General features: G+C 43.5%; 1 protein-coding gene across 1 annotated transcript; it reads right to left on the bottom strand.

Annotated features, from left to right (window-relative positions):
• Positions 1-1,108: 1,108 nt before the first annotated feature.
• On the bottom strand, positions 1,109-21,396 carry RPN2 (ribophorin II). Its single transcript, XM_075516967.1, has 17 exons — positions 21,265-21,396; positions 20,966-21,168; positions 19,061-19,156; positions 18,179-18,354; positions 17,233-17,308; positions 16,718-16,852; positions 14,473-14,649; positions 13,967-14,085; positions 13,441-13,546; positions 10,937-11,028; positions 9,926-10,040; positions 9,057-9,251; positions 8,443-8,529; positions 7,781-7,876; positions 6,524-6,599; positions 5,493-5,622; positions 1,109-1,479 (listed from the first exon to the last, which is right to left on the bottom strand). Exons 1-17 carry the CDS (start codon positions 21,350-21,352, stop codon positions 1,470-1,472), a joined length of 1,977 nt encoding a protein of 658 aa, XP_075373082.1. The 5' UTR covers positions 21,353-21,396; the 3' UTR covers positions 1,109-1,469.
• Between the last annotated feature and the right edge of the window lie 222 nt (positions 21,397-21,618).

The raw sequence follows: 21,618 nt of genomic DNA, 5'->3' as shown, positions 1-21,618 counted from the left end.
ACACTACAAAAAGTAGCTTAACTATTTCTTGCTTAAAACTCCTTTAGACCCAGAGGACTTTAATGCAGCATGAGATCAGGTTTTTGAAGGGAGTGCACAGGAGGTTAAAGGAGTTCATTAAACCTCTATGGCGTCCAGTATAATGTTCACGGTAGGAACTATTACAAAGAACAGAAACAGTGAGCTAAGTGTGAACAACTGCAGTGGGGAAGAGGCAAGATGGCTTTTATAAAGTGGAGTCATGTCTCACACATGTGAAGTTCTTTGGAGGATTCAGCTCCACACCCTTTATCCACATGCTTGCTGGTTGATATAATTTTCTTGGATCTCCAAAAGACATTTGATAAAGTTCCTTTGCCAAAAGGCCTTTAAAGAAACTAGTCTGACACAGGACAAACAGGAGCCAACACACAGATGCAGGGGAGGGAGCAACTGTTAAGTTTCCCATGTGGAAGTCACTCATCAGGAGGAGATTTTGGCCTTTGGTCATTACTACCAGTGTGTCCTTCAATAAAGCCCAAGTCTGCTGCCTCAACACTGCTTAGTGGTCTTGAAGGTAGTAATTGAGAAGTTAGAGCTCACGTCACTCAAACGTGGCCACGTGGCAATCAGCAGATTCCTGGCGTTCGGTTTCATAGAAGAACAGAGACAATAACCTCAATCAAACTTGTATTTGGAGTGAAAAGGTTACTTTCAGAGGCTGGAAAGAAAGTGAACCCACTCAAGGGACCCACCAAACCTGCCAGGGTCAGACACACCAGGCACGCCAGCACCGCAGCTGGATCCCCGCAAGGGCCAGGCCCCGAGGACTCCTCCTGTCTGAGCCCCGAGGGCCCAGGGCAACTCAGCCCAGCCCAGCCCGGCGCCATCCTGAAGCCAGAGAGAACAGCCATTAGTGGAGAAATGCGGATGACAGCGTCACACAAGGGACAGGCAGGGGTGGGAAGTCCCCCCCAATAAACATGTCCCTCTGGGAAAGGACATGAAAGAACAGGAAGCTTCACACAGCAATGACTCATACACAAAATTACCCAGCAGAAAAAGCTCTTTTCACTCTCATGTGAGCCCAACTTCCAATCACAGCCTCTGAGACAGCCAAAAAACAAAATTCAGGACCATTCTTTCCTCTTTATTCACAACCATTTAGGACGAGGAGAGGGCACCTGGGGAAAAGCAGAACTGTATTTTCTTTTTCCTCTTTTTCTAAAGGAAATTCAAACGTCCTGGGAGAAAAAGGGAGGAGGATCCAGGGAAGAAAGGATTTTCCAGATTCCTATGAAAAGCACACAAGTAGCATGAACACAACGATGAAAATCAGATTTTTAAAAAAGTATAACTGGCACCCTTTTGACTTAATATATAAAAAAAATCTGCTTCTGCCTTCCTCCTTCTGGTCTTCCAGTTATTTATTCACTTCTGTTCTGAAGGCATTTGCTTTGTTTTTCCCCATTTCTTCCATTCTTCTGGTACTAGTGTATCCTGGAAAGAAAAATCCAAAAAATTAACTCTTCCAGGCAACAAAGCACTTCCTCGCACAGTAGAAGTGTCCCCAGACCCCTCATTCTCTCTCAAAGGAAGCTTGTCAGATAAGCTTCTCAAAGGAAACTTATTGGAGTGATAAAACCAGTACTGCAATGGAATGGAGGACTGAATTCAAGGAGGATGGAAATGGTCAGACAAAATGAAGGTTAATTTCTGGTGCAAAAGGGATGAATGAGCCTTGTAAAATACAGAACTAAACAAAAAAGCAGGGCTGAATGCAAAGTCTGCGGGTACCTTAACTGCTTTTCTACTTTAAACAGGACCAATCTATCCACTTGGAATCAGTTGGTCCATGTAAACACAAAGAAAAGATCTTCATGTCCCCAGGATGAAGTAATCCAACGTGGGCACAGCAGACCCATCTTTTTGGGGTCCTTTTCCCTTCAAGATGCCAGACACAGGCATAGCTATGGATGCTGAGCACTTGACAGTCCAGCCCTAGAAGTTGGTAACAATACAGTCTTAACTGACATATCTGGGCAGCAATAAGGAAAAATGCTTGTGACTGCACATGGCAGCAAAACCTAACTTACGGTTTGTGGATAATAAGTTATTTGCAAGGTCTTCCAGGATTACTCACAGCCCATGAGGAATTAAGGAGTTAAAATGCCAGGCTAAGAAACAGAAAACATGCAAGCTGTGGGGAACACGCTTGTTACACATTTGTTAACAGGCCACTAAAAAGCTGAAAACCACTGGCCCAAAGCTATGGTAAAGAAGCGTCCAGGGACCAGAATAGCACCAGCAAGCACAGCCAGGGTGCAGCCAGCATTTATCTACCAGAACAAGCGACAATCATCTCCAGTTCCTCTCCAGTTACTTGTCATAGCTTGTTCTGTGCTCGAATACCTCAGAACACTCCAGGGAGAGAAGAGATAGTAAGAGGGTGTTTTTCTATGGGACACAATGCCAAATTCTCCATAGGTAATTTTCATGAAACCATCCTCCATACTATCTGATCTGCAGACAGGAACCTTTGCAAGCCTTTGCAATGTCTTTGCAAGACATTGTTTCTGCGACACAGCTGCCCACGCTAAAACTGAGCTCTGTTCAATGCACTGTGTGTGTGTGTGTGTGTGTGCCTGGAGCACTGACTATGAACAAGAGAGAAAGCAGACGATCATGAGATGTACCAGCGCAACACACTGTGATTTCAGTCCCATCACAGGACTTGTCCCAGATGCTCTCTCCTTTCCCCAAATAAAATAGTGCATTGACTGAGAAATGAAGCCACACATACACATTCAGAGTCGGGCAGCATGCAGACCGGCAGGCAGTCCTGCCTCCTGTGCCACTGTGGATATAGCAAACTGGGACCTTACCTGCTCAGCATGAAAGGAAACGAAGGGCTTTGCACTGGTACATGACAATGGACACCTGTCAGATGATTGTATCGATCGAATGGAGGGGGCTGCTGCTGCTGCTGCCACTGACAGGGCCATTGTGACCAGTTCAGTCTAATAGGAGGGTGACCCCCGGATTGGGTGGTGTTCTCAGCTGAATGAGGTGGTGCTGACGTGGCTCTGCTGCACACAGAGCTCTTGCCACCCCAAGTGAGGACATAATTCAGCAGTCAGAGTGCCTGGCAGCTGAATAACTAGAATACTGCAGATGGGATAGGGAGCACCAACAGCAGGATGGGAACAGCCCAGGTATCAGCCATATTCATCATGTTCTCCTCCAGCTGACATCACTAATAATTTATTTACAGGAACAATACTGCTTAAACTAGGTTTATTTCATCACCTGATAGCTGCTTGGTGCCCAAGACAGCATATTCACATGTGCACAGATTACCATACAGACAGATGATGAAGGAAATCACACAAAGGCAATTTAGTCTCAGAGGACACGTACTGCTAATATGCAAACCCAGCTGTAGCCAAGGACACCCAAGGACTGATTTAAAGTCCAATAAGCGATGTTGGAAGGAAGCAGCTTCAGCTCAGATATCTTTTTGTACAAGGAGTGAGCGATGATGTGAAAGAAAACAGGCAGCATGCCCAGGAAAGGCAAATTCCAAAAAGGCCCTTACTTCTAGAAGAGCTGGTCACTAGCAAAACCCCCTTTTACCGCAGTGTTCTATACTTTGCCAACCTACTGCTCTGCTCTGCAGCGATCCTGCCAAAAGGAGAGAGTAAGAAAGGTTCAGAGAAGATAAGAAGGAGGAAAGCAGCCCTGCTCCAGGAACCAGAGCCAGCGACAGAAATGCAAAAAGCAAAACCAGGCCTTCTGGTAACTTCTGTAAAAAGATGGTTTATACAGTCCCCCTTCCCACCCCCGCCAGCGGTCTCCATAGTGGAACAGCAGCTCTGCCTCAAAGTGCAATCCAGTTAATTATCACTGCACTTCATCTGAGACAGGCTAGCAGCACGTTAACAAAAAGATGTCTTTTTGAACTTTAAAGTCATGTACAAAGGGTTTAACTTTAGCCTAAGGTAGAAGTTTTACTTTCAAATTTGCCATTGTAGTTGCAGCTTCATGTCATTTACAGTGAAAAAGCATACAGACACCCCCTGCAGTGTTTTGAAGTAGGAACCAAGCACCTGCATTTATGTGCTAACAGAAGCCCTGGTTGAGCGAAGACACTTAGAAGTGAGGTTCATTGTATTCTTTTTCCCCAAACCTGTATCCTAGGCAATCTGTAATTAATAATGATTTTATCATTACTCTTTAAATTAAAAAGGAAATATTATTAAATGACATAACATCGCCCTGTTGGCAACAAAATCCCAGTAGGAACTGTCATGCTAAGAAGAGAAAGTGCCTCAGTGGAGAGAACTGCACACCCAAGGGAGCAAGGCCGAGAAAGCTGGGAGGATGGTATGGAAAGGGTTGATTACAATAATCATCCTCCCTGCTACAGCCATGCAAGTAAAGATGTTTTAAAGACAACAAGTCAATGCAAAACCCCTGAAAATTATATTCTTGTTTTTTACAGCTCTTGTCCTGGTTTTAATACAGTGTAATCAAAAAAGTGAGAACCCAGGGATATTTATGCAAATAGGTATGCAAGGATAAACAACTCCTAGGGGCTCAAAAAGGGGAAGGTACAAACAGCACAGGTTTGATGGCAAAGCAGGTCAATAACCTCATCTTCAGAGCCAAACTCTACATTAGCACAAAAGAGCTAAAACTTAAGTCTCACACGGAAACCCCGTGTGGCAGAAGTGAAGGAGAGGGAAGGGTTCGACCCCTAATTAATGCACTGTATTGGAAGCTTAGGTCAGCAAACTGCCTGCAGGCTGCCTAAGCCATGGCACATTCACGAGACACTGCATGGCAGAAGACACAAGTGTGAAGAATCCGCCCAATGCCAGTGTGGAAATGAATGTTGTATCCCTAACATTTAGCAGAATTTTCCCTGTTTTTGCTTGTCTGTGTTGCACTTTGTCTGTTGCTGCACACCTCTGATAAACACCTGCTTCCCTTTTCTCTATAATCCCCCTTTAGGTGGGGGAAGACAGCAGTAAGATACCCCCACCTTACTTTCCTCCTCTTAAAACTTATCTCACAAGCACAGCTACAGAAGAGTTGGGTCTCTTCTGCATTTATAGTCGCTTTCATTATCTAACAATATTTTAAGAGCTTGATATATCATGTAATAAAACAAATTTGTCAGTGAACGTGTCTCACCAAATGTGGGTTTCCCCATGTCAAAGTACACGTACTTTCATCCTTTGCTTTCTCCGTGTGCCTGATCGCTTCAGCAAGTGGCCATGTGGACCGCTCTCTCTGAAGGAGCAGTTAGCTGTATCTCAGCGAGAGCAGCTCATTGCCCCAGTCAGTAGGAAAGAAAGTGGGACCGAGCAGCCCATCCCTGCACACAAGGTCCAAGAACCAAAAGCAGCGTTCATTACTGTATCAGTTACTGACACACAATAGCATCAATGTGATCTCCACGCTGATTTTAAAAGTGGCTCCCACCAACGCATCCACCCCTGGCTTACCGTTTTACTGCTTTCTGAGCCAGCATCCTGTTGCCTGCCAGGAATGTGACGCCACCCAAAATGGCCAAGTACTTCAGAGTCTGGAACATGTTGAGCTGAGTCCAGTAGACATACATGAGTCCCAACATTGCTGTGAAAAAAAGACAGAGCCCATGGCTGAAATTGCATTTCAAAGACCAAAGATTCGTTATCCTCAGAACAATTGTTATGTAGTACTGCCAGGCCTAAGTGTTTGGTTTCTATCTCATCTCTGAAGCTCTGAAATGGCAGATCTAAAGACTATATGTCATTGCCAGGGGAAAAAGGTGTCTGGGTCTCCACACTGAAGAAAAATGTGACACTGATGGCTTGCAACCAACCCTCCTGTGGCAGAATTATGGACATATTATAGACATTAAGGGCTATTAAAAGGAGGAGGATACTCTGGATTTCAATAGAGGACCTTTGCACATTTGTAGGAGCTTACAGCTTTATAAAGCTTCCAGGGAAACTGGCTTGGATTAAGCAACACACTGTCACTTGGGAAACAGTGGATCCAATGTTCCCTCAACCTGCTGTTTTTTAAATTCTACGAAGACAGTAAATAACCGTGCAACCAAGGGCACAATAAAACTGATGAAAAAAATTGGTCCAGCCAAAGAACAAGAGCAGCTTTCACAGGAAGAGCTTTAAAGAAAAGATGTAGATGGCAGTCCTGCAGGCTTCAATCCCCACAGAAACTCCCTGCTTACAAAGGATAAACATGCAATAAAGAAAGTGTGACCTCTGGAAATAAGAAGTTCTATTAAGTACAGATAAATGGTGCGTGAGAGGAGCCCGGATAATGACCACTGTTATAAGCTGATGGCCAAACAGGTTTATCACCATATTAACAATCATGAAAAGCAGGAAGGCAGATGAAAACAAGAGAACAAATGTTATGCTATTATGTCATTATAGTTAATAGACCGCAAGCCCATTAACCACCAGTGCTCTCATCTGTAACTCCCAGGTGAGAAGGTCAAACAAAGCAGAAAGCCTCTGACACTTACCAGCATGTCCCATGTGAAAAACAATGGTGCTGGGAGCAAAGCTGAAGTTGGAGATGTTGGCACCTATCTTTATCCACTAAAAGGGAAAGAAACAAAACCCCAGTTACAAGAGCCTTGTAAACACAAGCTTTTATTTTAAACTTCAGTATCTTTGCTTTAAGTTCTTCAATGAATACAGTGTATTCTCTACAGAAGCACTTGTTTCCTACTACAAGAGGACAGAGTAGTAATTTTGCTAAAGACAGCACCGTTGAGCTCCTTTAGCGAAAACTTCTCCTGCTGCTTCTGACTGACCAGAAGCAGTTCCTCAGTTATCTTTCTTAAACTGATGAGAGGGTATTGCTCCAAATCTACATTTCCCAGAAAAATAAACATTGCTATTTCTATCCAGCTGAATGAATTTTAATTAAAAAGACAAAAAAAGGTAAGGTTCTAGTTTTGGACTCAGCAAAAGAACAGCTATAGATACAAGATGTGTGCTCATAAAAACAATTTCAGTTTTTAGAGTACAAAAGAGAAAGGCATGAAGGATGGAAAACAGGAGCAGAAGCAATGAGATTTTTCATTACAGTGTCATCAACATGTATATTGCGAACTCCAGAGACCAGTGGACACGACTATCTGAATGCCAGCTTTCAGTGAGACTAGCTAATGGGAAATTACTGCCAAGCAAGAGATCAGTTTCATCCTCCAAATAAGGAGTAATTTAACTTGCCTAGACGAGATTTTGTATTGCATTAAGTTCAAACCACTGATCTGATGATACAGTGAGTAGCAGTAGATGTTTCAACTACAGACACACAAATACCAATTACGTCCGTAAATGGGAATCAATCTGATAGGATTAAGTAACACAGATGTTGCGATGGATACATTAAGTGCAAGACAGAATCACTGCTTTTTTTCCTGTGGAAGTCTAATGTTAGTTATAACTTAATCTGCCCACTGTTATTGAACATCCCTACCAGAAGCACACTGAAGAAACTCAACCCACCTACTTCTACTTGGCAGCAGTGTTTTTCTGTTTTGACTATAAACTCAAAAAAACCCCCAAACAACAAACCAGTTTAGGAATATAAATAGGAGACAATACCAGACCAATGCTCTGCACTGACATTTGCTAGCTATGACTGCAGCACTGCCGTGCTAGTCATGACTAACGCAGAGTTTTAACACGAAGTTTAGCTGGCCAACCTCCTAAGTGACCTTGGACTGGGTGGGAAAAACTTTTCTTCTTCTGTGGCCCAGTTCACTCACCAGAATGAGCAGCAAAAGCAGGGGGGAAAGAATCAATGCTGTGAAAGTGTTAGATACCACAGTGGGAGGCCTCTTCTCAGGTTCCCTGAAGAGGTGCTGCAAACAAACAAAACCAACTCGTAAGTAGGAGTATTCCAACAGAGCAGCTTCTCTGCTCCCCAGCTGCAGCCCTGGTGCTGTTCCCAGATGTTCCCTTGGATGATAAGCATTCCTCTTAAGGCAAAGATGGACTCTTTAAAGTAGTGTCTATTCCAGTCTCTGCACATTTGATCTCTTGCACAGTTAACTTTTCCTTGCACTCACAGAAGCGCTTGTTAGCTTGTCATCAGCACAGATGGCTGGAATGAAGCAAGAGACATCTTCAGAAGCAGAGAGATTTCTGTAGTGCTTACCTAGTCAAATTTTCATGTTTGAATCTTCCCAGTGACACCAGTCGCACTCCACAGACAGGGGACACAGCTTATTTATTCATACTCCAGAGGACTGCAACAAATTTCTTTCCATTAAGCAGTAACTCTGGTCTTCCTTTAATTACATGACTTACACAGTATTAATTCTTTTTAATGAGAGATGAGTTTTCAAAAATAAATTATGATAAGAACAAATAATACTAGCAGGACTAGCCCCCTATCTCCACACTTAGTTTTTGGTTTTCACCGTACCTGGATTTCAGGCTTGGGAACAAAGAGGTTCTTGGACTGGACTGTGGATGGCACATCCTCTTCTGGGAATTTGATCACAACATCAGCCTGAAATGAAATCATGCAGCTTCAGGAAAGTTTGATCTTAATGTGTTAAAAGTTTTATAAAATCTATTACATTACTGTGGCCTATTTCCTTACTTGTCAATCTATGATTGACATGATTTTTAAAGGAAACTAAGAAAAAGCCACCAGATTTTTTAAGAAGCAATTTCTCCTAAACAGAGGCAGTAATGCCATTCACCCATCACTAAGACTTGGACCCATTTCCAGCATAGCAAGCACAGAAAGACTAAACCTTGAAGTGCTTACTGTGATATTACAATCAAACCCATAAATGTTCTGAAGTTTCTGTCCCACCACATGATGAAATGAATGTTCATTTCTGTCTTGCTTTGATGCTTATTTAAAAACTTAAAATGAATAGCAAACCTCAGAGCCCATAAATGGCCAAAAGGATTCGGTTCACTAAAAGAACAAAACATTTGAGCTTTTTTCTCCCAAGCCTGTACCATGCCCTCCTGTTAGACTGCCAGTAAACTCAAAACCACATCACCACACTTCCAGCTACATACCACATTCCACAGGATTGGATTTTCCAGAGTGGCATCTCCAATTATCAAGTAAAGAGTGTAGGTACCAGAGGCAGAGTCAAATTCAGTCTTCCTTTCAGAGGTATCCAGTTCAAACTTGTATACGTTCTTGCTATCTGGTTCTGCAACAAACACTACCTCCTGGCCAGTCTTTTGGTTGTGAAGTCGGACAAAAGTCTGAAAGGAAGATTGTAACAGTTCTGGAATATCTCATAGCATGTTTACAAATGCCAGCAAAATGAGAGATTTACCCCCAAATCAAAAAGCACAACATTAACAAAAGTTGCAGTATAAACTGGGAGCCCGGGTGTCTGGATCCCTGCAAATCAGCAGAGTTCTATGTCTCTGAGTAACTACATTAACACAGGACCAAGGCCATCCAGTGGCCCACCTGGGGTACAGGGCAATATACCCTGTGGAGTAACATCGGATATATGGAACAGCAGGCAAAAGGGATGTATGCGTATACGGTTTTTGTGGGTTTCTTTCCCCCTTTTTTTCTATTTTATACAGAAAAAATAAGATTTTTAAAGACATTCAAGGACTTTTTCAGCAAACAATCTATATTAAAAAATTAGAAGTGTGCATTTACAGTGCAGGCTACCTGCACTCATTTTGTTGAGTTAAGTAAGACACAGTACCAGAGCCAGAAGAGGCTTCATGTAACATACAGCCAAAACAAATGAACTGAATCCACCCCCCATCGACAAAGATCAGCAATCTTTCACGGTCCACGTCAGAAACATAAGGCCTCTCAAAACCTATGAAATCTTTTCGAGAGCAACTGTCACCTCAGATGCTTCAAGATGGAACATCTTGGTGACACAGTAATGACAAAAATTTGTCCTCACCTGGTGAGGGATGAGTTCAGCTCCACTGTTCACGTCTATCAGCTGGAAGGATAAAGCAAAATTCTGATGGCTGTCAGCAGTGAATGAGCCCTTGGCTTTGGCTGGGTAAGCTACCCTAGGAGGAAAAAACCAAACAGAATTGAGGTGATCTTCCAAGAGAAGGCCTGGTGTTCAAAGAAACCAAGGCATGCAAGTCTGCCTATAGCAGTACTGAAGTCTACTCAGCAGAGATGAGCTATTTTATCAAGAAGTCAGGTGAACTAACATGTCTTTCTCTTCCACCATAAGTTTAATGAAAAGAAATGAATGGATTTTTTTTAGTAGGATTTGTGAGCTATATACCTTGCCCATTGTCAAGTAAAACAGTTGTTTGTTGTAAGGTTCACAGGAACACCAGAAGAAGTTTTTGCTAATACCATGCCCCACATTCCATTTGGCTAAGGCTATGCTACAACCAAAGGTGTGGTGGCAGCAGAACAGAAAAAACAGACTCTCAAACTTCAGCACAGGAAGGCTGTATCAACACACACAGAGGGGCCTCAGTGAGGCTGCGCAACCTAAGTTAAATTCCATACATTACATTCTAACTGATGTCAGTTAAAAAACCAATGGCATTAAGTTCAAGTACACCTAGCAATAGTACAGCCACCTCCCCCAAATACAGTGTACATGTTGCTTTAGAGCATGTCTAGTGAAGCCCAATAATACCAGAAACATTACACAATTCTTTTAACTTGCTTTCGCTATGGAGAGGTGCCAACGAAGGAACAGAAGATTCAGGTTGCCTGGCTTCTGTTAGTACTTATTTCAGTATTAAGGAAAACCACCTATAAAAATAATCAGTATTCTCCCAATGAACTCACAGGTTTAAGAGAAACAGCATGGATATAACTCTGAAGTTATTCCAATACAAGATTCCTCTGGTTTAGCTGAAGTAGGTAAAGCTCAGAAGACCTCCAGTCTAGAGCCAGAGTTGCCCCTTAAAGGATCACACACACCGCTTAGTTTTACCTGGTTGTTTTTGGCGCAATGCTCTGATCTTTATCCACAGTAGAAAGATCTACATTAGTAATCCCAACTTCCGTGGAAACTTTTACTTTCAGCTGCAACAAAACACAATAGAAAATTACTCGGAGCACTCTACATATACTAATTATGGTCAGCTTCACTGCAGAAGCTTTAGTTCTCCTGTCCCCTTCCCCAGAGAGGGCCCTACACTAAGCCAAAGACAGAATCTAACCTGAACAGAAGGATCTACAGCAATTTACCTTCTGGCAAAGCTCCTGCATCAGCCACTAATGCTAACCCATCCTCTTCCTCCCTGCACAAGCAGCCAGCTCTGAAGACACCAGCTTCTCAGTCATGCTGGAGTTAGCTGCCCTTTGGAGAACTGTTTTTAATGAAACAGTCCAACTATCCAGATTCAACTAGTTTTCCTTTTGAACTAGCAGAAACTAGCTATTAAAGATGACATCACATACGATACAACTTAAAACTGCATGTGCACATATACTTCTGCTTACTGGATAGCAATTTGAGATGAGAGAGGTCTCCGGACAGCAACCAGTTATGCCTCTGTTGGCTCCTAAAGCCTAACAGGTTTCTGCTGATTTTATTACCAGCAAGCAAAAGCCAAAGCATTCCTGCAGACCTGCACTTTGCTCAGCAAGCTTTCCTTCGGAGTCGCAGCATTTATCACTTAGTGCAGGGCAGCCAATAAGGCCCTGCCATTTATCACACTCCTTTGTGCTAAGTGCAGTATAAGCCCCAAGCAGAGAAATGACTTCCTGCCCTCTCCCCAGTCCCAAACCACAGACATCTTAGGCAGTGAACCTCGGTGGGTTTGACTGATTTCAATCCTTCTCTCAAACATAAGCAGTTACTGCAGTCTGTAGTTTTTAATTAGCACATTTGTTCTCGCAGCTTACAAATGCTCCCCTGGAGAATTAAAGTTTCACTGCCAAGATATTTTTCATCATATACTACAATTTGTTATTACAGGTTTGCTCATGTGAACCAGCCCCACACCCTCACCGTGAAAAATAATTCACAGGGAACCTGTGGGAAAAATATGTAAAAACATAAATCAAACTATTCAGGTCAGACTTCAAACACAACAATCTTGGCAGTTCCTTTACAACAAAAAGTGTAATTTAAGACAGAGGTTACCCCTGAAAATGAACATGTAGACTACTCGGGCTAACTTTAGTAAAGCCTTAGTTTGTTCCAAGATGGGAGCAAAGAAAGATGCACTAATGAAATATTAATTTTTAAAAAGTTATGTGAAGGCAACTCAGAGCTGCTGCACACAGCCCCTCCAACTGAACAGTACACAAACATCTCTCAAATATTTTAATGCCAGGAAATGTAGTCTCTGCCTGGAGTAATAATCCACTGGTTCAGCTCATTACTGTCAAAACGATGGTGCATTAAGGACAATTAATGCTAATAACAGTAAGGAAAAAAAGCAGTTCCCCCAGCAGTCCTCCCCCATAACAATGTGTCTTATTAGAAGCGGTTCACACAAAGCTGCCCCAGCATTAATGCATTCCTACCGGTACCTCTGTGTGCCAGCAGCGAGCTTAAGCAGAACCAATCAATCCCCTTTTGACACTCCTAAGTGCCATTACTACTAGAATGACAACATCAATTTGATACACAGAGTAAAGGTCAGCAGTTGTAAATAAGCATCTTCCTCCACTCCAAGCTGACTATGTTCTATGTTGGAAGACTTTAAAAGCTAATTTTTTCCTTAAATAGGCGATTGAGGGCAAAAACTAACCCTGGGAATAGACATCACTAGAGAAGAGCATTCTCAGCTGTTGACACTTCGGCGATTATATGAATAGTCACAGAGGTTACATTCTTCTCACTGTAACAAACTTGCGGAAAGTAAAACTCTGAGTGTTTATATAAAACTCTTCTTCAGAAAGGTGTGGTATAACAGCTTTTGCCACCAAAAAGGGGGTACGTATACATGAAAGGAAGACTTCATTTGCTTTGGTCACTGTTTCTCCACTACAAAAGCATCACCATGTATGCAGTTAGGAGACTCCAAAAGACCCTCTTGACCCTTCTCTAGGGCTCTAGAGCCTATATAAACAGACAACAACAAATGCTCAGCTTCCATACCTCAGGCAATCACCAGACAACTGCTAGCCAAGCCTTGAGATTTACAGACTCAAATCTGGAATGCTCTGAAGAACTAACACTCTCAGTAATCGTTTTTGCATAGCTACTTTGGGCTGCTATATAAACACTTCCCCTGTTAGCCTTTGCTCATATGCTGTCAGATCAGCATCTAAGTGAGAAGTCAGTTTCGAAATTTACACAAATCTCTTTTGATCATATATTAATCTGGTTACTGGTCATAATCCTGAGTCAAAATCCAATGCATTACAGAAAAACATGTGATAAAAATGCCATACAACTGGCAACATCCTTAATGGGTATAAATAAAAAGCTGTTGCGGTGAACAGGCACAGAATTAAAGTGCCATCAAAAAGCATACCCACCTCAACTTTGTTAGCAATAAATCGCTTATCTCCATCAACACTGATAGAGAAATCATAATATCCACTTGCAAGTTTCACATTCATGACGTTCAGCTCAAAGACGTCTCTGTAAAAAAAACAGCAAGGTTTTAAGTACCCTCTAAGATGCTAACAGCAGCCTACAGACAGATAACATCTTGCTACCAAGAAGTCTCCAAATATGCTAGATTAAGCAGGCAAACAGACAAATGCAGCACAAAACTAACATGGCTAAGTGCAGCAGGAAAAGAATTCTTCAAAGTGCTCCCAAAGTCAGAAGAACATTGTAATTCCCCACTCCCAATCAAAAGAAAAAGCAACAGAAATTCACCATCACTACCAAACACGCTCAGTCACCCGTTACCAACCAAACACAACTACAGCATTTTGAATTTTCCATCGTACAAACATCTCTCTGGCGGAAGAACACATAAGAAAAATAAGTCCAACATTGTTTAAACAACACCTGTTTGCCTTACAAACTGTAAAAACAAGATTATAGTCTTACCCTGACAGAGCAAATGCTGTCTGTTGAAGGACAGTGGCTTTGCTAGATGCAGACTTGGCATAGTCGAGCTTTACAGAAGCTTGAGTCAGTGGCTGGGACATAACATCGGTCACTTGTAGCTACAAGAGAAAAACAAGAATTTCTGTGAAACCCGTTGTCCCAGAAGGAATGCAGGAGCACAGACGACTTGCTACCCCTCTGCATTATACACCCAGAATTTCCCCTGCCCAGCATCCCGGATTCACCTAGTTGTTTCTAACATAACCAGGAAAGCTGAAGTTTGTAATCAGCAAAGCTGACTCTCACGCAGTGCCTTATCGAGGTAGTGTCTTGGTAAGCCCTGGGTAAGCAGAGGTTCCTAAGAATCCCCTCATAAAAGCACTAAAACCCCAGATCTACTAGAACCTGAGTTCTGGAGCTAAAAATGAAAGACATCACCTGACACATTCAGTAAGCCCAGATCTACAGCACTAAAGATGAGTTAAGATTTGGGGCTAAGGACTCACCCTGAGTACGGGCTGATGGTGAGACACAGCTGCAGGCCCATCAGGGACAATAATGACAGGCAGGTGGTAGCGGTTCCGGGATAAAGAGCCCGCAGCACAAGCAACACTGAAGGCCTCTGAGAGTGTCTCAAAGTTTTTCTTGCTAAAAATTGCATTCATCAACTGGATAATTTGATCCTGAAGGACGAAAAGCAAATCACATAAGCACCAGCAGCTTACCACAACATTGCAAACTGGCTCAGGATAATGTTATTAATAAAAACATCATTCGTAAAGACCATTTAATTTCCCATTTGCTTTAAAAATAACTCAAATTATGGGGTAACCCAAAATTAGCTACCTTTTGAATGTCACATTAGCATTCTTATTCTTGGCTGGGAGGTTCCAACCACAATCGCTGTAATTGTGCTGAAAACTTGCAAAACCAGAATTTGGATCTACCTCTTCAAACTACGTGTTTCAGAATGGAAGATGCCGTCAGCTCAACTATCCAGACTGCGTGCAGCTGCAAAAAGACAATTTGGCTCCAGGAGCCGTACAATTGTCTTCACACAGTGGAGAAGGACTAGGCTAGATGTCCTGGCTACCTGCCAAGCTGGGAAGGCCACAGAGCAGTGATGCAAAGCATCCTAATGGCTCTGGAAGGAGCTAGTCTAGGCCCATGCAGGCTTATCCCCTTAGGCTCAGCAGTGTCCTCAAGCTAAGAGGATTAGCTTTAAAGCAGTACCACCAGGAGCACAGAGCCAGCTCGGGCTCCGGGATGTGCCAAAGCTAATTTGTTCTCTCCGAAGGAGTGGGATGGAGTCCCCCAGCTGGTTTTGCAGTCTGACTTTGTAGGGCTAGTGCATCTGTGCCACACTCCACAGGGTATGCCATATTATTCAGATTCTTCCATTACTCCCTGCTAGTCTGGAAAACAGAGGGTTTGGTTACCTGTACTTTGATCCAAGCAAAGGATTGTGGGCTAAATTCTAATCAGAAATGAGAACAGTCAAAGGCAACCCCAAATAAAGCAACAGGCATACCATTTAGTAACCTACAGACAAAGAACACTTTTAAATGAAATCCACTGCATCTCAAATTTTAACCCTCCTACTTGTATTAATGAGCACCAACATACATGACATAACTAGAGAAAGCATCCAGACAGATGCTACAAAAAACTCCCACATAGTGCAAATCCTGCAGTGTTTTTCATTTATATGGAGGTCATGGCATAGCTCCAGACCTTAATTGCCAACTGACACTCATTTAAATTGTGGGGGGAAAAAAAAAGGGGAGCTATTTTTTCCAAATACTACATGTTAATTTTTAAAGAGAGTTTTGTGGCATTCTGGAAGCACTCTCACCATTCACAAGAGATAAAGCTTTAAGCCCCAACAATAGCAGTTCTGACAGCACAATTCTGAAACAACACTAAACAGTTTTCCTTAATTGGCCTTTTTTTCAAACATCATTTGGACGCTGACAGTTTGAATTGTGTGTAGCAGAATCACCACCTCAGAAATGACATCAAAATTACTTTGCATTAGCCTGTTTGGCAGCAGCATGGAAGAGAGCCAGGAATGAACTCAAATGTCTTACACTGGCTTCTGTCTCAACCCTGCCACTTTGGCTTGCGCTTTAGGGAGCTGCCACTCTCAATCAAAAGTACATCTAACTCAGTTAACTTGTTGTGGAAAAAAAAAAAATACCGAGTGGATAGTTTGCAGTAATGATTTCTAGCTTAATCAAGCTCTAAAGGAATTTCCAGTCTTTCATTTTAGGCAACAAGTTTTTGCATCTGGATTCCCGTAGGCGTATGATACTAATGCTGTCTCCCTTTTGGGCACCCCAAACTAGGGTGCCTCTGTTTCCTCACAAGTAAATAACATTTGCAAAACACTTTGAAATGCTGGAAAGTGCTACACAAGTGCCAAATACCAGACCAAACTCTGAAACAAGAGGGTTTTTTTCAACAGCTTGTTTCAATAAACAAACTAGGCCTCACTTGCAATTTCCTTCTGTACATTCGAAAAATAAAAAACCAAAGCAAATTCAGCCTGTGATCTTGAAGGTGGAATTTCCTCCTAGATTCTGCTACTTAGCATTCCCTCTGAGATGTCCCTTTTCAGTGAGTGTGCTCATTATTTTTTCCAGTAGAAAGTCTACCCAGTTATACCGGCCTCTTGCACTGCACAACAGGGACTAGGCAGACCCTTTTTGTGAGCTACAGTGTGCAAGGGAGGAAAAAGCAGATACAGACCTCCTTCATTGCTGGCTCCGTACCCACGTGGTCCGATAGCTTATAGGCAGCAGCAACAAACAGTGCAGTAGTCTCAATTCCTTCTTCAAACTGCAGATAAACTCCACCCAAGTCATCCAGGCGAGCAACAAGATCCTGACAGAAAGAGTTACTAAAATTTAAATTGCATTCTAGTAGACCCACAGATGTTAGGCCTGTAATCAAGAGTACCTGTACAGGATTACTGAGGTATTTTGTAATAGTAATTTAGAAACAGGAAGAAAAATAAACTGTCAGCCTTTAGTGGATTTAATTATATTTAAAAGTCATGACTTTCTCTGTCTCAGTCCACTGAGAAACAGTTAAGAGTCCCAAAGAAACAGCTGGTTGAAAGGAAGAGCCAAGCCAACCCACATCATGCAGGCAAGGAATTAGCCAGGCTGCTTTTTCATTTTGTGTTTCACATTAATACATCTTTTAGTACTACAGAGGTCTAGCAAATTCCTGGATAATTAGAGAGCATAGCATGTTCCTACCTCTATCTCCTCAACAATGCCACTTAGATCTGCCTGCTGGGACAAGTAAGATGCCGTCTCCAAAGCCTGGATGGTTCTTAAACAACAACAAACAAAACCAAACAATTGTATGATTTTTCCTTCCTTAAAAGCCAAGCATCATTCAAATCAAAGCAACTACAGTTTCTATTCTGAATGAAGTGTGAAACAGCTGTTACTGCATTCAGTTGACTCAAGGCAATGAATCTGAAGTGATTTAATGGAAACTTAGAATTCATTAAGGAACACCACTTTAGCCACATCAGCGCTGCAATAAACTCATAGGTTCAAAGGCAGAGAAGAAACCAAACTTTGATCACTGCATAGCACAGGTCCCCAGACTTGCTACTGAGGCTTCCAGGAATCCATTTTTTTGGTCAACAAAGCAAGTTTTAAAGTTTCCCTTTCTTCCCTAGCTTTTAAGGAAATCTCTATTCTCTCACAGTAAAATTACTTAATTCTTTGGTGATAAATGCCAAGATTCCTTCTGCTTACTGGCACCTTTTTTTCCACTTCACAGTGCAGGCATCCCAACCTACAAACAACAGGGCTGAGTAAGAGCATCAAGTGTATTGCAACCATAAATGACACAGAACCATGGCTGGGTATTAAGTAAAAAATCTGTTGTGAATCTTTTAAAAAGAGGAGGCTTCTTTGGGATGTGTCCTCTTTACTGACCATTACTCTTGAACTAAACTGAATACATACGCTCATTTGCAAAGTCACACAGGAAATAGCCCAAAGCCATATTTTTTGTTCCCCCAGAGGAACAATAATGAACTGGACAAATACATCAAATGAAAACACAGCACCTACTCTACTGCATCTATATTACAAAAATTAAGTGTTAAAGTACCCTTTGCTCCAAAATCCAACTGCCTAGAGGATAAACATGCAACAGTGAATCATTTCCATCTGAAAGACTTACGCCAGCACATTTTCTTCTTTGCTAAGACGAGCAGTAAGAGCACTCAGTGCTTCCTGAGATGCTAAAGGAAGGCCAAAGCCACTCAGGGCCCCAACGGCGTGGAAGATCTGGGTGACTGAAGAATCCTCACTGACAGCTGCAAGCAGCAGCTCCCTGGTCTCATTTGAAATGGTAACCTGAGGAAGAACACAGGGAACACGTTGATTCACACTTGAAAAAACAAAGCCTTCTAGTCACCACTGATTTATTCCTGGAGCAACATATTTGGTTAGTGAACTACTATAAGCTTTTGGGAAAAAGCCCTTTATCATTCATTACCTTTTAGTTTAATTAGTCAAATCCCTAAGTTTTCCTCTCAAGTATCAATTAGCCAGGATAATCCACGATTCAGATTTATCTTGGTAACCCGCTACTGCTTTTCATCTGGCATCACATCATTGTGCAGCAGCCAGGGGCCCTGATGAAAAACGGGGCTTGGATAACCCACCCACAATTCAGCAAGCGTGGGCTGCATTTGTATCATTGCAGTGTTTCAACACAAGGTTTACATCCAAACAGTTTGTCATCCGCCCAAAGAGTTTTTAATTGACACGGCTGCTGTGAATTCTATTAAAATGTGCTGGCTCCTTTCTTCTTAGCCACCAATGTTTAATGAAGAAATATCCCCTGAGAATTACTCTGGACCAATACTTGCTTTGTATCTTTACGCTTTGCCTTGTATAGAGTACTCCCAGACACTTCATAAGTCATTTACCTAAGACACAAGAGAGCCCTACCCACTAAAAGAAAGTAGAAGTTATGCATAAAATAAAACCAAAAAAAAGATCAAGGTAAATATTTCCTTGGTAACATCTGCCTTCAGAGCTCAGGGCTGCAACTCACCTCACAGCCAGACAGGACCCGGATGGACTGTGCAGCGTAGAAGAGGGAGTCAACACTGCTGGAGTCCACGTGAGATTTGATGAAATTGCATGCAGCCTGTGAAGAAACAGAAGTTAACTTACAGCAACAGTCTTGACTTAAGCCACTGCGAGGAGATTTAAATGATACTCTAAGACAATTTCATGTACACTGCTGTGCATTTTTATACTGAAAAAAGGCAAACGAAATCCCTAGTAATATTTGTGATGCAGCAGAGCCTAGAACACCCCAGATCATACTCTACTAAGTGCTGCACAGAAACAAAGGTGGTTCCTGCTAAAAAAGACAAGCGATTTTCACATAAACTCAACTGCAACCAGAATTCAAGTTTAAATTGAGTATAATTTAAAAACCTATCAAAATAAAAGTCCCATACATATATTTAGTAGGGAAAATCTCCCAGGATAGAGAACAGATGAGCTGAAATTCTGTGGGTGAGCTTCCTTCCCAGCTGTATATCACACACAATCATTAATGGACGCAGAATATAGAATTTCAAAGCATTCAGTAAGAAAAGTCAGGTAAGCAGCTACAGTATGAAGGCAAGTAATAAGACTGCTCATTAATCTGTAGCCTGTTTATTACTAACTGACAACTAGATAGATTGACCATTAAGATTCCATTTTAACCAGAAAATAACCAAGAATTTAACTGCTCATACTCAAAGACCAGTGATTTATGTATGTGGAGAACAGGCCTTTACAAGTAGGACAGGATTTTAATGCCACAGTTACCTAGGAATACTGATACATGTTCAAGTGTTATGCCTACCTATTATTTTTACTAGCTCTACCTTTTAAATAAGTCTCACCCCGTGAAGAGGTACACTGTCCAGAAAAAAACTCTCATCACAAACCTCAAGGACCAAATAAATAATTACTGTTTACCTGCAGAAGCAACAGCTGTATTATCATTGCCGAAACTAGGAACTATTAAAAAACCCAGCCACACTGACATAAACGAACGCAGCAATTCCCAGACCAGCCCGCAGATGACCAGTAACCGACCACAGCTAGGTGTGCAGTGTGGTGAACCACAACACCTTCTGGAGCCTCGCAGTTTGTGGTGCAAATGCACAACACTCAAAGAGAAACTAAGCCCAAATGGTTTGGAACCACTGAATTACCTGAATTTACGAGGAAAAAACAAACTTATCTTTACAGCTCAGGTGCACAGGTAAGCACGCACATGCACGTAAGCAGGTACACTCGTGTAAGCAACGTTTAAACTAGAAATGCTTAAAGACAGGAAAGGGCAGTAAGCATCACACTGATACCACAAGCCTTTGTTTCTAGTCTGCACACAAGGGAACATATTTTATATACAAAAATAGCAAGATCAAATGACCTGGCCGAATTCAGCGTTGGAACTGAAATGAAATAAGGAAAGCTCTATTTAACAGGACAATGAAGCAAACGTGCCACAGGCAGAAATCTTTTTCACAAAACAGTGAAGCAAACTGATAGCTACAGTAATATCACAACAGGCTGCGGAGGAGCAAGCCTGAAACCACCAGTAAGTCTAAGAGAGCCCGTGGCATGTTACCGTCCAAAGATGCAATTTATTAAAGTACCGACTGTCAGTCATTAGCAGTGACTTGCACTGAGAGCTGCGAAGAACACAACGCACATATGCTTTACATTTTCCCGACGGCACTGTGAAAGGGGAGCACGACAGAGAAACTCGTCACGCCTCATCTTTCGCTGCTCTGCTGCGCCTACAGGCCCTCGGCACGGCAAAACGTCCTTGCGCGGAGCCCCACGGCCCCGGGCGCGCAGCAAAGCCGGTGCCGGCGGCGGAGGAGCGCGGGGCGAGGGCTGGGGGAGCGGCAGCACCGGCGGCCCCGCCGGGCCCTCAACCGCTCACCTTTTCGTCCGCCACCCGCACCCCCAGGCTGCCGAGGCCCACGATGGAGTAGAAGGCGGCCTGCAGGTCGGCGAAGGGCCGCTCCAGCGCCGCCCTCAGCCGGGCCAGGTCGCGGGCGGTGAGGTGATGGCTGGGGGCCAGGGCCCGGGCACCGGCGAGGAGGAGGAGGAGGTTGAGGGCCGCCGCCAGACGCAGCCGCCGGCCTGCGGAGAGACAAGCGAGTTACCCCGCGGCCCTTCCCCGCCGTCCCGAGGGTCGCACCCGCCGCGCCGCCCTCCCCACCGCCGCCCCTGCCGCACCCGGCGCCGCCATGATGCCGCCCGCCGCCTGGGCCACGGCGCCGCTTCCGCCCCGCGCCCCGCCCCGGCCCGGCCCGGCCCGCACCATCGCGCCCGCGCCACGGGGGAGGCGGGGGGGGGGGACAGCGTATTTTGCGAGGGGGCCTCAGCCCCACGGGCGCCCGCTACGGACACCGAGAAACTGTGAAGAACAGCAGAGCGCGCGGGACGGGCGGGAGGAGACCGGGCAGCGGCAGGGCCGCCCGAGAAGCGGCAGCGGCGGCTCCCCTGAGTGACTGGAGTGGTACGGGCCTCCCGGCGGCCCTCGGCGGCGGGCGGGGGCGGCCCCTGGCGAGGATGTGGGCTGCGCTGATT

Source organism: Mycteria americana, chromosome 14 (genome assembly GCF_035582795.1).
Source record: "Mycteria americana isolate JAX WOST 10 ecotype Jacksonville Zoo and Gardens chromosome 14, USCA_MyAme_1.0, whole genome shotgun sequence".
NCBI lineage: Eukaryota > Metazoa > Chordata > Aves > Ciconiiformes > Ciconiidae > Mycteria > Mycteria americana.
This window is presented reverse-complemented; position numbering and strand designations above follow the sequence as displayed.

What these genes read in the sequence shown, in the direction of transcription:
- RPN2 (XM_075516967.1), bottom strand. Translation starts at nt 21,352, where the DNA reads ATGGTGCGGGCCGGGCCGGGCCGGGGCGGGGCGCGGGGCGGAAGCGGC. An exon ending in ACAGCATTTGCTCTGTCAGG is followed by an intron (nt 13,547 to 13,966) that starts GTAAGACTATAA and finishes TTTTTTTTACAG; the next exon opens with AGACGTCTTTGAGCTGAACG. An exon ending in TTTTCACATGGGACATGCTG is followed by an intron (nt 5,623 to 6,523) that starts GTAAGTGTCAGA and finishes TTTTTTTCACAG; the next exon opens with CAATGTTGGGACTCATGTAT.